This window comes from Martes martes (assembly GCF_963455335.1).
Source record: "Martes martes genome assembly, contig: scaffold_346, whole genome shotgun sequence".
Taxonomy (NCBI): Eukaryota; Metazoa; Chordata; class Mammalia; order Carnivora; family Mustelidae; genus Martes; species Martes martes.
Window position 1 is genome coordinate 26,262 of NW_027666699.1, and position 15,118 is coordinate 41,379.

General features: G+C 38.8%; 1 protein-coding gene across 1 annotated transcript; it reads right to left on the reverse strand.

Annotated features, from left to right (window-relative positions):
* Positions 1-399: 399 nt before the first annotated feature.
* On the reverse strand, positions 400-3,350 carry DEFB115 (defensin beta 115; the record flags this gene model as incomplete). Its single annotated transcript, XM_080831365.1, has 2 exons — positions 400-569; positions 3,257-3,350. Coding segments are annotated over 2 exons (264 nt in total), but the record flags the coding sequence as incomplete, so codon positions are not given.
* Between the last annotated feature and the right edge of the window lie 11,768 nt (positions 3,351-15,118).

Sequence of the window (15,118 nt, forward strand, 5' to 3'; positions counted from 1 at the left end):
GTGGAATCTGCATTAGCCAGGAAAACTTCCACATTGAGGGACCTAGTAGCATATGGTCAGAGACTTAGGAATTCAGGTGGTAGATCCTATAAAATAGTCTTACAGTGAGAACCAAGAACATTAGTTATGTCCTGACACAACCTATCGATGTCAGGCTGCAGAGGATTAGAGAGACAGGATATAATGAGAGCTTTAATGGATCCTGTGAAGACCCAGCAGGTGTCTAATATCTAAGGACCATGAAGGTGCCCCAGACAGCCACTTCACCAACTCATAATTCTGGCTGTTAAGAGTCTTGTATCAGGAGTTTTACAGACGTTCAGCTGTTCTTTTTTTTGTTTTGTTTTGTTTTGTTTTGTTTTTGTTTTGTTTTGTTTTGTTTTTTCCAGCTGTTCTTACCTTAGCTTCGTATGTCATCTGTTGTTCCTCAACAGAGTATGAGGGTTCACACTTTACATCGGGGATGCAACAAATTTTTTTTTCCCCACATTTTTCCTTCTTCCTCTCATTTTCTTTGCAAGATTGCCTGCATCTGCCATTTCTATAATTACATCTTTTGACCCATCCATCTATCAAAAAACCAAAAAGATGAATAAACAAATACATGAAAGAGAGTAAACACTATAATACTAAGGGTGTTAGTATTGTAGTAATACTAGTTAGGATGAACTACTGAAATGTAATGGCATTCTTGGGAAGATTAAGTAAATATGGAGATGTAGAATGCCTAATGCTGGTCTTAACATATACTAGATATAAGTACTTATCTCCCTTCCTTCAACCAGCTCTAACTGGACTTTATTTCTGTGCTTGTGATGTTTTCACCTTTGTCATTTTTCAATCTTGCCACACTGGTTCCTTCTCGTCCCCCAAATCTAGGTGCTTGGACCTGTACCTTCAATTATCTACTTTTTCCCCCTCTCAATTCATTGTTCACTCAACAGTGATTTGTTGAGAACCAGAGTATGTGCCAGGCACTGTTCTTTTTTGTTTTTTATTAGCTATATGTAAAGTCACATGTTTTATTAATTCCAATGTATAATATCACATCTTAGTATACATAATGCACTATTCTGATAAGACCAGAGATTCAGATGAAATGACATGCAAAATGCTGTGAAGGTAACAAATTGCACTGAAGATACAAAGTGTTTCTATGACTAAGTTCCTAAATTTATTTATTCAATGCATATTATATGAATACTTTGATTACAAAAGTATGTGGCCCATTACAGCATAGCACTAATCCTGGCATACATTTGACTTGCTCTGTGCATTTCATACTTTCAGATTCCTTTTTTTTTTTTCAGAATTATTAAGCATACCAAGATGTGAATGTATTTTTTAAAATTATGTTATGTTAGTCACCATACAGTACATCATTAGTTTTTGGTGTGGCCACTTGGGAAAACAGTGTGGAGGTTCCTCAAAAAATTAAAAACAGAACTACCCTAGGACCCAGCAATTGCACTACTGGGTATTTACCCCCAAAATACAGATGTAGTGAAAAGAAGGGCCATGCGTACCCCAATGTACATAGCAGCAATGTCCACAATAGCCAAACTATGGAAAGAAACAAGATGCCCTTCAACAGATGAATGGATAAAGAAGATGTGGTCCATATACAAAATGAAATATTACTCAGCCATCGGGAAGGATGAATACCCAACTTTTGCATCAACATGGATGGGACTGGAGGAGATTATGCTGAGTGAAATAAGTCAAACAGAGAAAGATAATTATCGTATGGTTTCACTTATTTGTGGAACATAAGGAATAGCATAGAGGACACTAGGATAAGGAAGGGAAAAGTGAAGGGGGAGAAATCAGAGTGGGAGATGAACCATGAGACTATGGACTCTGGGGAAAAAATTGAGGGTTTTGGAGGGGAGGGGATGGGGGGATGGGTGAACCTGGTGATGGGTATTAAGGAGGGCACAGATTGCATAGAGCACTGGGTATTATACACAAACAATGAATCATGGAAAACTACATCAAAAACTAATGATGTACTGTATGGTGCCAGGTACTGTTCTAATTGCAAGTCCCAAATGATGCCCTAGAACAGGACTTTGAATACTGAAGGATTAACTTATACTGCCTACCTGCAGGCTGATGTTCTAGATGGTATAAATCTCTGTCCTGTTTGTGACTCAACCCCATCTAGTTCTATAAAACACAGCTTCCTCAGCACACTGGGTTCATTGGATTTTCTCTACTTGTTTTTTCCCCTCTCTACTTGTTTATTCTCCCCTCCTGAGAGATAATTACCAATTTGCTCTTTCTTACCAGGATATTCAGACTGAAAAAATCTGACTCTGATTCCATGAATCAATGTGTAGATTCTTTCTCCCAAAATGTCTTTTGCATCTGCAATTCCCTCTTCAAAACTAATCTGCCCTTACCAGATTTTAAGACAAGCTGAAACCGATCAGCCCAGAACAACCTTCTTTTGCTTCTAGAAAAACTGAGTGATTGACAAAGGCTTTCAGTTTGAAAAGCGGATCCAAGAAAGGATGCAACTTCCAGCAGCAATGATTCAGAGGGAAATCATGGAAATAATAATCATAAACTTTAGAATCCCCAGGAACCCTAAGCAGAAAACTTTCCCATCAGAAAGCGATTCACCACTCAGCCATAAAATCTATCAGACTGTTAGAGAACTATGATCATGTTCAATCTGGAATCCAGAATCTTCTGTCCTAACCCCAGCTCCACACCTTGAACGTATTTTTTTACAAGCCTCTAGATATCCAATATCAACCTACAAATTTTTCACTGCATATTCTAAGACAAGAGCAAGATATCTCTTCTGATTGCTTTAAATGAACATTCAAAACTATGTAACAATGAAGAGGTAAAGAAATGGGACTGGTTACTGCCAGAGGTGGTATCCATTAGAAGTAGGTTGAAATGAGAGATGGTGGGAAGAGACCCTGTTGACATTTGGGCCAAGGATATTAAGGACACTAGGGATGCTGCAGTTGCTTCTGCATATGGAAGGGACTTCATACAAGAAACTCTGGGCTCTGCCAGTATTTGCCATCATGAAAAACACCATCGTAGTCAGGGATGACTTATTATATAGCATATTCATTATGCTATAATGAATAGCATATTCATTATAGGACTTTGCACTAGATCTAGGTCATCTCTGTGGGTTGTCATCACTGCCACATATGTTCAGTTTTCCAATTATTCTATGACTAGAACCCCATTTTTACTCCTTCTTCCCTCCTCCCCATTGTCTGGTTACCTGGGGAAGCCTGAGCCAGGAGCACAAGGACAGCTAAGGTCAGGACCAAGAGTTTAATGTATCCTGAGAGGAGTGAGGAATGATCCAGCGGCATACTGAATGTGCCAGGAAAGGCTGGTCTTCACTCTGCATTTTATTGTCTTGGGTAAGGCTGAGTCATGGACAATAAATCAGAGAAGGGCAGAGTGCTCCACCACCCATCAGCTTGTGGGTCCGCAACATAAATTGATGATCCAATATTCAGAGTCCTTCTTGAGACATCATCTGGGGAGATGGAAGACATTAGCAGAGGATCTACAGGTCCATCACAAGTCTCTGGCATTGTGGAGAGAAGGAACCCACTTTCCAAGAAGGCTTTCTTGTTCCTCTCCTTGAGAAGTTTAGTCCCCTCCCTTATGTTTACAGCTGCCCTGCCTCCTTCTTTCTGTCATAATGTTTTTTTTTTTTAAGATTTTTATTTATTTATTTGACAGAGAGAGAGAGAGATCACAAGTAGGCAGAGAGGCAGGCAGAGAGAGAGAGGGGGAAGCAGACTCCAATATGGGGCTCAATCCCCAGACCCTGGGATCATGACCTGAGCCAAAGGCAGAGGCTTAATCCACTGAGCCACCCAGGTGCCCGGTCATAATATTTTTCATGCTGAGGTAGAACTAAATATTTTTCTAGTTTATCTCCCCTATTGGACTGACACTTTCAAGGGCAACTTTTAACAGACAATGAGCCCCTGAAGGTAGGGACTGGCTATAATTTCTGTATGTCCAGAGTGTGCAGTGCACATTTGTTGAAAACAATGAATTAATGAATGCATGTATGGTATTCATTCATATCCTGATAGATTTAGAATTGGCATTTCTCAGCTATGAAAATGCAGACTCAGAGAGTGGAAGAGGATTGCCCAGGGTCATACTGTGAGCAAGAAAGAACCAGACGGAGACCCTCCTAACACAGTTCACCATCCAGCTCTTTTAAACTATGCATTTAATCCTTATTTCTTACTCCAAATCCTTAATATTGGCTTACTTTGAGACATTCTTGGACCCCAGCCTCAGAGAATACAACAAAAATGTTTCCCACATGTTCTCCAACAAAGAGGGTATAGAAGGGGGCAATGCCTGGGCACCATCAGGAAATGTATCTGTGAGTCCACTGGGTTTTCTTTTGGGGGTCTGTGGTATGGTCATTTCATACCTTTAGATGGGCCCAGTGCTCTTCTACTTTCTTCTTCCTCCAGTTGGCAGTATTAGGGAAAGCCTGGTGGATAGCAGGAAATCTGTTTTGTCCTTGATATAGAAGTAGTCCCTTCTCCAGGAAAGTAGTGAGCATGGAAGCCACCTACTGAAGTCTTACTGCCAGTAGCTAAGATAAGCACTTTCCATATATGACCCCCAGAATCCTCACAGGATCTCTGATAGGCAAATATAATTTGCTCAAGGTTACATCATGCTTAGGAGTAAGGTCTAGATTCAGGATTGTTTCACTTGTCTCAAGAGCACATCTATCTATCTATCTATCTAACTATCTATCTGTCTATCATCTTTCATTCATTCATTCTCTCTCTCTCTCTCTTTCTTGTGATTTTATTATTTGAGAGAGAGAGAGAGAGAGTGAGTTCATGAGACCACCAAGGGGATGGAGAGGGACAAGAAGACTCCACACTGAGCTCAGTGCCCAACGGGGGGCTCCATCTCAGGACCTGAGATCTGAAATCAAGAGCTGGACGCTTAACTAACTGAGCCACCAAGGCACCCTGAGCACATCTTCTTTCTGTCATCCCAGAGGATTATGCTTGAGTAATGATGGAAGGAGAAACCTATTAACTTGAAAAGCAGTGATGGGTGGATGAGAGGTAGAGTCATTAACTCCTGAAAGACATGATCTGTGCAGGCCTAGGGGGCAGAACTACAAGTCTTGGGAGGAAATTGCACCAGGTAGATTTTAACTAATTAGAAAGACTTCTGATAATTGGAACCATCTGAAAATGGTTAAACTGTCTGGGAGATGTGGTGGTTCCTGGTGTCCAAATACTACATATGGAGTCTGCCTGATCACTTCTCTTGGGTTCTGCAGGGAGGACTGGCGAATTGGCTGATACGAATCTCTACACTAGACCCAGTTCTAGGCAGTGGGTCTAAGAGGAGAAGAAGGCAAAGTCTTGCCATTTTGATTAGGGAGGGAGACAAAACACATAATGGCAGGTGATGACAGTGCTTATAAAGAAAACTAAAACAGGGTGAGGGATGGAGGATAAGCTGTTGTATGTGTATATGTGTGGGGGTGGGGGTGTCTATTTGGAACAGGTTACACAAGCAAGGACTTTCTGAATTAGCGACATTGAGTAGAAACCTAAATGTATGGAGGAAGTGAGCTACATGGATATCTAGAATCTTCCAGGCAGAGAGAATTGCAAGACCAAAGACTCTGAGGTAGGAAAGCAACAGGTCTCTTAGGAAGAGCAAAGAGCCACGTATGACTGGGGTCCAGTGAGCGAGGGAAAGAAAAAGAGAAACTGAAACCACAGAAGCTGGCAGAGCTATACAACATCTGGACTGACAGGGCCTACTAAGGACTTGGGGTTTTGATATGAGGTAGAGAATTGTGATTTACATTTTAAGAGATCTTTCAAATCTGAAAGTTTGGTTCTTTTTGTCTATGAGACATCTCTTTCTTCATCTGTAAGGTAAAGTATTTGGGCTAAACTATGGTTTCCTGAAATGTGTGACCCATGTCACTGACAGTGTGAGTGATAATTTAAGTGGCAAACATAAGTGTATGTTTTTAAATAGTTTTTATTTTAATGCTTATTTGACCAAAAAAGTCACTAGCCCTTAATCTGGTGATTTAACAGAAAACCACTTAAGATGTGGTCCAAATATGAGTTTAAGTAAATGGATTGTGTTGGTTTCTATAAAAAATATTAACTAAATAATACTACAACCTATAGATGATATAGCAGCCTGTATGTTTGTAAAAGGATACACAGATGACTGACATTTAGGCTAGGAAATTGATAAAGACTGTTCTATGGAATAGAACTGAAACTCCAACAGGTCAGTTGACTTTCTTAAGGCCCTGGAGTCATGAATGGGACTTTGGTTTACTGACTCCAAATCTATTGTTCCTCGCACAAGGGAAAACTGTCTTGGCAAGCACATACTTCTTCTGGCTATAACTGTCTTTATTTATATTTGTATTTTATTTTATTTTATTTGTTTTGTATTTTATTTTGTTTTGAAATGATTATAGATTAAGAGGAAGTTGCAGATAGTAGATATCCTGTGTACCCTTTACACAGTTTCCCCAAATGTTACATTTTGATAACTATACTACAATGTCAAAACAAGCAAATTGACATTGGTATGATGCTTATGTATACCTCTGTCATTTTATCACAGGAATTGTTTAGTGTGAGCAATCAATATGCAGAACTATTCAGTTAACACAAAGATCTTCCTTGTGCTACTCTGCTCCCTATTCCCCAACATTCCAACATTCTTGCTCTAACTTTGTCACTTTCAGATGTTATATAAATGGGATCATACAATATACAACCTTGTGAGATCACGCCATTCTATCAATAGTTGCTTCTTCTGTTGCTGTGTTGTATTCCATGGTATGAATGTACTGTTTAACCATTAACATATTATAGAACATTTTGGTTGTTTCCAGATTTTGGTTATTCCAAATAAAGCTGCTGTGAATATTTGTGTACAGATTTTTCTAGAGATGTGAGTTTTCATTTCTCTGGCTAAATGCCTAGGTAGGTGATTTCTGGATTGTATGACATACCTAAGTTTAGCTTTTTAAAAAAGTGCCAAGCTATTTTTCAGAGTGCCTGTACCACTTAACATTCTCACCAACAATGTATGAGAGATTTGGTTTCTCTTCATCAGCTTTTGGCATTCTCATGGTTTTTAGCTGTTCTAATACATATGTAGTAGTATCTCATCCTGGTATTAATTTGCATTTTCCTAATCACTACTGATGTTGAACATCTTTTCATGTACCTATTTGCCATCCTCTGGTGAAATGTCTATTCATTTGCCCATTTTCTAAATGGAATATTTGTGTTTTTGTATGAGGAATATGTCTTTACTTTTTTTATTGAAGTGTAACTAACATACAGTGTTATAATAGTCTTGGGTGTACAATATAGAGATTCAACAGTTCTATGTTCCTCAGTGCTCATCAGAGTAAGTGTAGTTACCATCTGTCACCAAACAATGTTATTACACTCTTACTGACTACATTCTCTATGTTGTCCTGTTCATCTCCATGAGTTATTTATTTTGCAACTGGAAGCTTATACCTCTTAATCCCTTTTTCCCTATCTATTTCGCCCACTGCTCCCAACCTCCCTTCTGGCAATCACCAATTTGTTCTCTATATTCAAGAGACAATTTTTCTTGTTTGTCTCTTTTTCTTTGTTTTTCATTTTTTTCCCTTAAACTCCACACATGAATGAAATCACATGGTATTTGTCTTTTTCTGTCTGGCTTGTTTCACTTAGTATTATACTTCTAGGTCCATCCATGTAGTTGTAAATGACAAGATATCATTCTCTTTTATGGCTTAGTACCATTCCATTGTGTATACAAATACCACATCTTTTTTTATCCATTCATCTATTGATGGGCACATGGTCTGCTTCTGTATCTTGGCTAATGTAAATAATGTTACAATAAAGATAGCTGTGCATATATCTTTTCATATTGGATTAATATAAAAATATATTAAGAACTTATACAACTCAACACACAGTGGAAAATAATAATCCAATTAAAAATGGGCAGAAGACCTGAATAGGTATTTCTCTAAAAAAGACATACAAATGGCCAGCAGAGGTCCATCTGGCCCAATGCGTCACTCAAAATTCTTGTTTCTTTGTTGATTTTCTGCTTAGATGATCTGTCTATTGCTAAGAGTGACGTGTTAAGATCCTCTACAATTAATGTATTCTTATCAATATGTCTCTTTATTTTGATTAACAGTTGGCTTATATAGTTAGCTGCTCCCATGTTGGGGGGATAAGTATTTACAGTTGTTATAATTTCTTGTTGGCTAGACCCTTTAAGAATGATGTAGTGTCCTTCTGTATCCCTGACTACAGTCTTTAGCTTAAAATCTAATTTGTCTGATGTGATAATTGCTACCCCAGCTTTCTTTTGAGGCCTGTTGACATGAAAGATGGTTCTCCATCCCTTCACTTTCAGTATGGATGTATATTTAGGTTCGAAATGCATCTCTTATAGACAGCATTTGGATGGGTCCTACCTTATTATCCAATCTACAACCTTGTGCCATTTTATGGAAGCATTTAGGCCATTCACATTGAGAGTGATTATTTAAAAATATCCAGTGGAAAAAAGACAGTCTCTTCAATAAATAGTGCTGGGAAAATTGGACAGCTATGTACAGAAGAATGAAACTAGACCATTCTCTTACAAAGATAAACTCAAAATGGATGAAAGACCTCAAGGTGAGACAGGAATCCATCAAAATCCTAGAGGAGAACATAGGCAGTAATCTCTTCTACATCAGTCACAACTTCTTTCAAGACATGTCTCCAAAGGCAAGAGAAACAAAAGCAAAAATGAACTTTTGGGACTTCATCAAGATAAAAACTTCTGCACAGCAAAGCCAACAAAACAAAGAGGCAACCCACAGAATGGGACAAGATATTTGCAAATGACACTATAGAAAAAGGGCTGATATCCAAGATCTATAAAGAATTTCTCAAACTCAACACCCAAAAAACAGATCAAGTAAAAAAAAAATGGACTAAAGACATAAACAGACACTTCTCCAATGAAGACATACAAATGGCTGTCAGACACATGAAAAAAATGTTCATCATCATTAGCCATCAGGGAAATTCAAATTAAAACCACATTGAGATACCACCTTACACCAGTTAAAATGGCCGAAATTAGCAAGACAGGAAACAACAAGTGTTGGAGAGGATGTGGAGAAAGGCGAACCCTCTTACACTGTTGGTGGGAATGCAAGTTGGTGCAGCCACTTTGGAGAACGGTGTGGCGATTCCTCAAAAAATTAAAAATAGAGCTACTTATGACCTTGCAATTGCACTATTGGGTATTTACCCCAAAGATACAGATGTAGTGAAAAGAAGGGCCAAATGTACCCTAATGTTCATAGCAGCAATGGCCACAATCGCCAAACTGTGGAAAGAGCCGAGATGCCTTTCAACAGATGAATGGATAAAAAAGATGTGGTCCATATATACAATGGAATATTACTCAGCCATCAGAAAGGATGAACACCCAACTTTTGCATCAACATGGATGGGACTGGAGGAGATTATGCTAAGTGAAATAAGTCAAGCAGAAAAAGTCAATTATCATATGGTTTCACTTACTTATGGAACATAAGGAATAACATGGAGGACATTAGGAGAAGGAAAGGAAATGTGGAGGGGGGGAATCAGAAGGGGAGATGAACCACGAGAGACTGTGGACTCCAAGAAAAAAACTGAAGGTATCAGAAAGGACGAATACCCAACTTTTGTAGCAACATGGATGGGACTGGAAGAGATTACGCTGAGTGAAATAAGTCAAGCAGAGAGAGTCAAGTATCATATGGTTTCACTTATTTGTGGAGCATAACAAATAATATGGAGGACAAGGGTAGATGGAGAGGAGAAGGGAGTTGAGGGAAATTGGAAGGGGAGGTGAACCATGAGAGACTATGGACTCTGAAAAACAACCTGAGGGTTTTGAAGGGGCGGGGGGTGGGAGGTTGGGGGAACCAGGTGGTGGGTATTAGGGAGGGCACGGATTGCATGGAGCACTGGGTATGGTGAAAAAACAATGAATACTGTTACGATGAAAAGAAATAAAAAATTAAAAAAAAAAAAAGAAACAAACTGGAGGTTTCGGGGGTGAAGAGGATGGGTGAACCTGGTAGTGGCTATTAAGGAGGGCACGTATTGCATGGAGCACTGGGTGTTATACATAAACAATGAATCTTGGAACACTACATCAAAAACTAATGATGTACTGTATGGTGACTAATAAAACAGAATTTTTTAAAAAAGCAAATGGCCAACAGCCACATGAAAACATACTCAAAATCACTCATCACGAGGAAAATACAAACTGAGGCCACAGTGAAATATCACCTCACACCTGCCAGAACGACTAAAATAAAAAAGACAAGAAATAACAAGTGCTAGCAATGATGTGGAGAAAAAGGAACCCCCATGCGCTCTTCGTGGGAATGCAAACTGGTGCAGCCACTGTGGAGAACAGTATGGAGGCTCCTCAAAAACTTAAAAAAGAACTACTATAGGGGCACCTGGGTGGCTCAGTGGGTTGGGGCCTCTGCCTTCGGCTGGGGTCATGGTCCCGGGGTCCTGGGCTCAAGCCCGGCATCAGGCTCTCTGCTCAGCGGGAAGCCTGCTTCTCTTCCGGCCTCTCTACCTGCTTGTGATCTCTGTTGCATAAATAAATAAAATCTTTAAAAAAAAAAAGAACTACTATATGACTCAGCAATTAAACTTCTGGGTATTTGCTCAAGGATAATGTAATATTTGTTTTTAATTGTCAAATTTTAAGAGTTGTTTATGTACTCTGAGTTCTTTATTGGATATGTGATTTGCAAATAACATCTTTCAGTGTATGGTTTCTTTTAATCCTCTTCATTTTTTTTTTATTCATTAACACACATAGTTACTGTTCTCTTTTTTGATCATTTTTTTGTGGTGGAAACATTTAAGATCTACTCCATTAGCAAATTTGAAGTATATAATACAACACTGTTAATTCACAGTCACATTGTTGTACAAAAGATCTTCAGAATTCATTCATCTTGCATGGCTAAAATTTTGTACCTCTTGACCAAAATTTTGTACCATCTCTCCATTTCCCCCTCCACACAACCTCTGGCAATCACTGTCTACCCTCCACTTTCGTGAGTTTCACTATTGAGACTCCATTGTAAATAAGATTATGCAGTATTTTTCTTTTTCCATCTGGCTTATTTCACTAAGCATAATGTCTTACAGGTTCATGCATGCTGTCAAAAAATGGCAGGTTTTCCTTCCTTTTCAAAAGCTGATTATTGTGCTCACTTTGGCAGCACATAGACTAAAATAATGACACAGAGAAGATTAGCATGGTCCTGTGCAAGGATGACATGCAAATTCTGAAGAAAAGTCTGATTATTATTCCACTTTATATACACATTTTTTAAATCCTTTCTTCTGCCAACAGACATCTGGGTTATTTCCATACCTTAGCTATTGTGATAAAAATTGCAATGAACATAGGAATGCAAGTATTTATCTTCCATTTGTGAACACAGGATATCTTTCCATTTATTTGTCTTCCTTAATTTCTTTCATAATGTTTTATAGTTTTCAGTGTATAGATATGTCTTTCATCTCCTTAGTTAAATTTATTCCCAAGTATCTTATTCTTCTTGTTGCAATTGTAAAAGTGATAGTCACTCATGGCTCTCTCCAACCATCAACTAATTTCTGTACTAAATAGTTCTGCACACATTTATCATAAAGTAAAAGTGGTACAGCAAGGGGGATACAAGTAATGAAACTGGTACAAAAATATCAAAATTATTGTAATGGATTTTATAGGATACATGAGTCATTTCTTTACATCTTTATTTACCCCACACTGCCTCCTTCAAATATTAAGAATATACATACTAATGTTATTGCTAACTTTATTATACAAATGCTATACTAAATGTAGATGCTCAGATATATAGGATCATTTTGCAGTAAGACAGCTTGGCCAAGGGCCATGGGTATGGAACTATGCAGTAAAGGATTAGCTTAGCAGACTTGTGGATGCCCCAACTCCATGTTCCCAGAGTCACTAGAATGAGACTTTGAGCAGCTTCTGGCATACGTTTAATCTGTGAGCCCTTAAAATATCCTGCCTGATTAAGTATCTTTGAATACTTGAAACTTGGGCCACCCATTCCTACCATGTGCTTTTGGCTCGTAGTTAGAAGATGGCTGCATCACCTGCAGCATTACAACTGTGTTTGAAGCACAAGGAAGTGGCAGGGCAAACACTAATGGGTACATGCCACTTGAATCTTTGCCCCACCCCTTTGAAGTATCTTACAAGATACCCCACCAAAAATATTCTGTTAAACATCACTGACCACAATTGCACATTTCACCACTGCATGCTTGCCAGATTTGGAAACATTGTGTACATGGGCGTGTGCTGTCCCTAACTACCATTCAGACACAAAATGTTGTCATAAGAGCAAAGAAGCAGAAATGCCCAGAGCACACTCACTCCTCAGCAGATATCACATAGCACACTGAATTCTCCGAGCAAGACGACACCCCTGCAGGGCCAGACTCATGATCCCTTTCTTGGAACACCAAGATCAAATTGTGCAGGCAGCCTGCAGGCATACCCCAGCTGTGTGGAACATCACAGAGGATCAGGCGAGGAACTCCATGTCCAAACCACCAGCCATGAAAGGGAGTTGAGGGAAATTGAAAGGGGAGGTGAACCATGAGAGACTATGGACTCTGAAAAACAACCTGAGGGTTTTGAAGGGGCGGGGGGTGGGAGGTCGGAGGAACTAGGTGGTGGGTATTAGGGAGGGCACGGATTGCATGGAGCACTGGGTGTGGTGAAAAAACAATGAATACTGTTATGCTGAAAAGAAATAAAAAATTAAAAAAAAAAAAAGAAAAGAAAGGAGCAGGCTAGAGATGTGGCAGATGGAAGAGCTCTGTTGACAGGTGATCCATGCCACTACTGGCGATTTAAGGGAGCAGAAGAATTTTGGCAACTGATACCAACCTACAGCCCCTGGAATGCACGGGGGCTTCTCAGAAAGCCTGCCATCTGAGGACACAGTATGTGGACAGAAGACACTCTCAGTGTTGGTGACAGAGTAATCAGTGTCAGAATACTTTTGTGCAAATTGCCTATTGCCCTGCTCACTGCTTTGACCTCAGTTACCATCTAGGTTCCTTTTTGTTTGTTCACTTTTGATTTAGCAAATAATTCACATGGATAGGCTCACTAGCTTCCAAATCAGAAAGTGATGACTTGATTTACATGCAAAGAGACTTTAAGAAAAATGGAACACAACATCAAAAACTAATAAGGTCCCTGATATGAGGAAGTGGAGATGCAACGTGGGGGGCTTGGGGGGTAGGAAAAGAATAAATGAAACAAGATGGGATCGGGAGGGAGACAAACCATAAGAGACTCTTAATGTCACAAAACAAACTGAGGGGGCTGGGGGGAGGAGGGTAGGGAGAGGGTTGTGGGGTTATGGACATTGGGGAGGGTATGTGCTATGGTGAGTGCTGTGAAGTGTGTAAACCTGGCAATTCACAGACCTGTACCCCTGGGGCTAATAATACGTTATATGTTTATAAAAAATTTAAAAATTTAATAAAAAAAACTAATAAGGTACTGTACAGTGACTAATATAACATAATAAAAAATGTAAAAAAATACATGTCCTAAACAGATCATCCAATATATGTTCCAGAAAACTAACGCCGTAAGGTAAAATGATATATGTAGTAAATGATGGTGTACCTCACTTCTATCTTATCACTGGAACCTTATTCTCCCTCTACAGTGTACACTCATTTCTTGTTAAACAGGCTACACAGATGTCATCTTAGATGTTTATTATTAATCTCTTGAGTTGGCATAATTACTCTTTAATGCCATATTTTCAAATTTTAAAAAATTACTCCACTTTTCTGTTGAAGTATCTTTTATAAAGAGAATAAGAGCAGTAAACTTTAGTGCCATGCATTCCACCAAATAGACGTTTTTCTATGTTCATAGCTAGACATCTTAAATCAAAATCTAACTGAAGATAGGCTCAAACACATAAAAAATTGCTTACAATCAAAATTTCTATTGTGTCTCTTAAGAATGAATAGGAAATCTAGGATGACCACACTTTGAGAAAAAGCTGCAGTTTCACAGAGAATAAATGAAAACCATCAGGTTCTCACAGTATCTGGCTACTGGCAATGGTGAGACTCTTCAATGAAGACTTTCTTCCTACCAAAGGTCTAGTCTCTACGGAGAAAGAATTTGACAGAGTGCAATTCTGAGACTTTATCCCAGATGAAAGAAACGTATCTTGTCCATACCAGCTTGCCCTAAACTTAGTTCATCTAAAGAAAAAAATAGACAATAGGGAAGAGTTCTTCAAGGTAATACACTGGGGGTACCGCACTCAGGGAAGAGAGCAGTGGATGGGAAAAACACTGTATCCTGGGAAAAGTGACAGGAACACTGGTAAAGATTGTATCCCTGACATACAGCCTCAGTAAAAGTCTGGGACAAAATCAGAAAAATTTGTGAAAAAGTGTGTGAAAAGAAGGGAAGATGTTGCCTGGTGCCTGATGTCACTGTGAAGCTCTTATGGCATTCCCTGACATTATACCATATGAGAAGAATAGAACCCTAATTTGTCTAAGACATCTTTTTACATGTTTTTGTGTTTCACATTTCTTCCTAATAGGTCGTATCAAAATATGTGGGCTATATCTAAAGTGATAATTAGAAGGAAGCTTTTAGCACTAAATGCTTATAATTGAAAAGAAGGAGGATCTCAGTAATGTAGGATCCTATCTCAAAACCAAAACAAGAGGAGCAAAATCAACCCAAAGCAACCAGAAGAAAGGAAATAATAAGCGCAACAGCAGGAGAAAAATAAAATTGAAAACAGAAAAACAATAAAAAAAAAGAATTAAGCCAAAAGCTAATTCCCTAAAGAAAATCTATAAAATTCCTAAATCAAAATTCAAAATTATCTGATAAAGATAAAAAGAAGCAACACAGAAGCCATCAGCATCCACAAAGAAATAGTGGATAT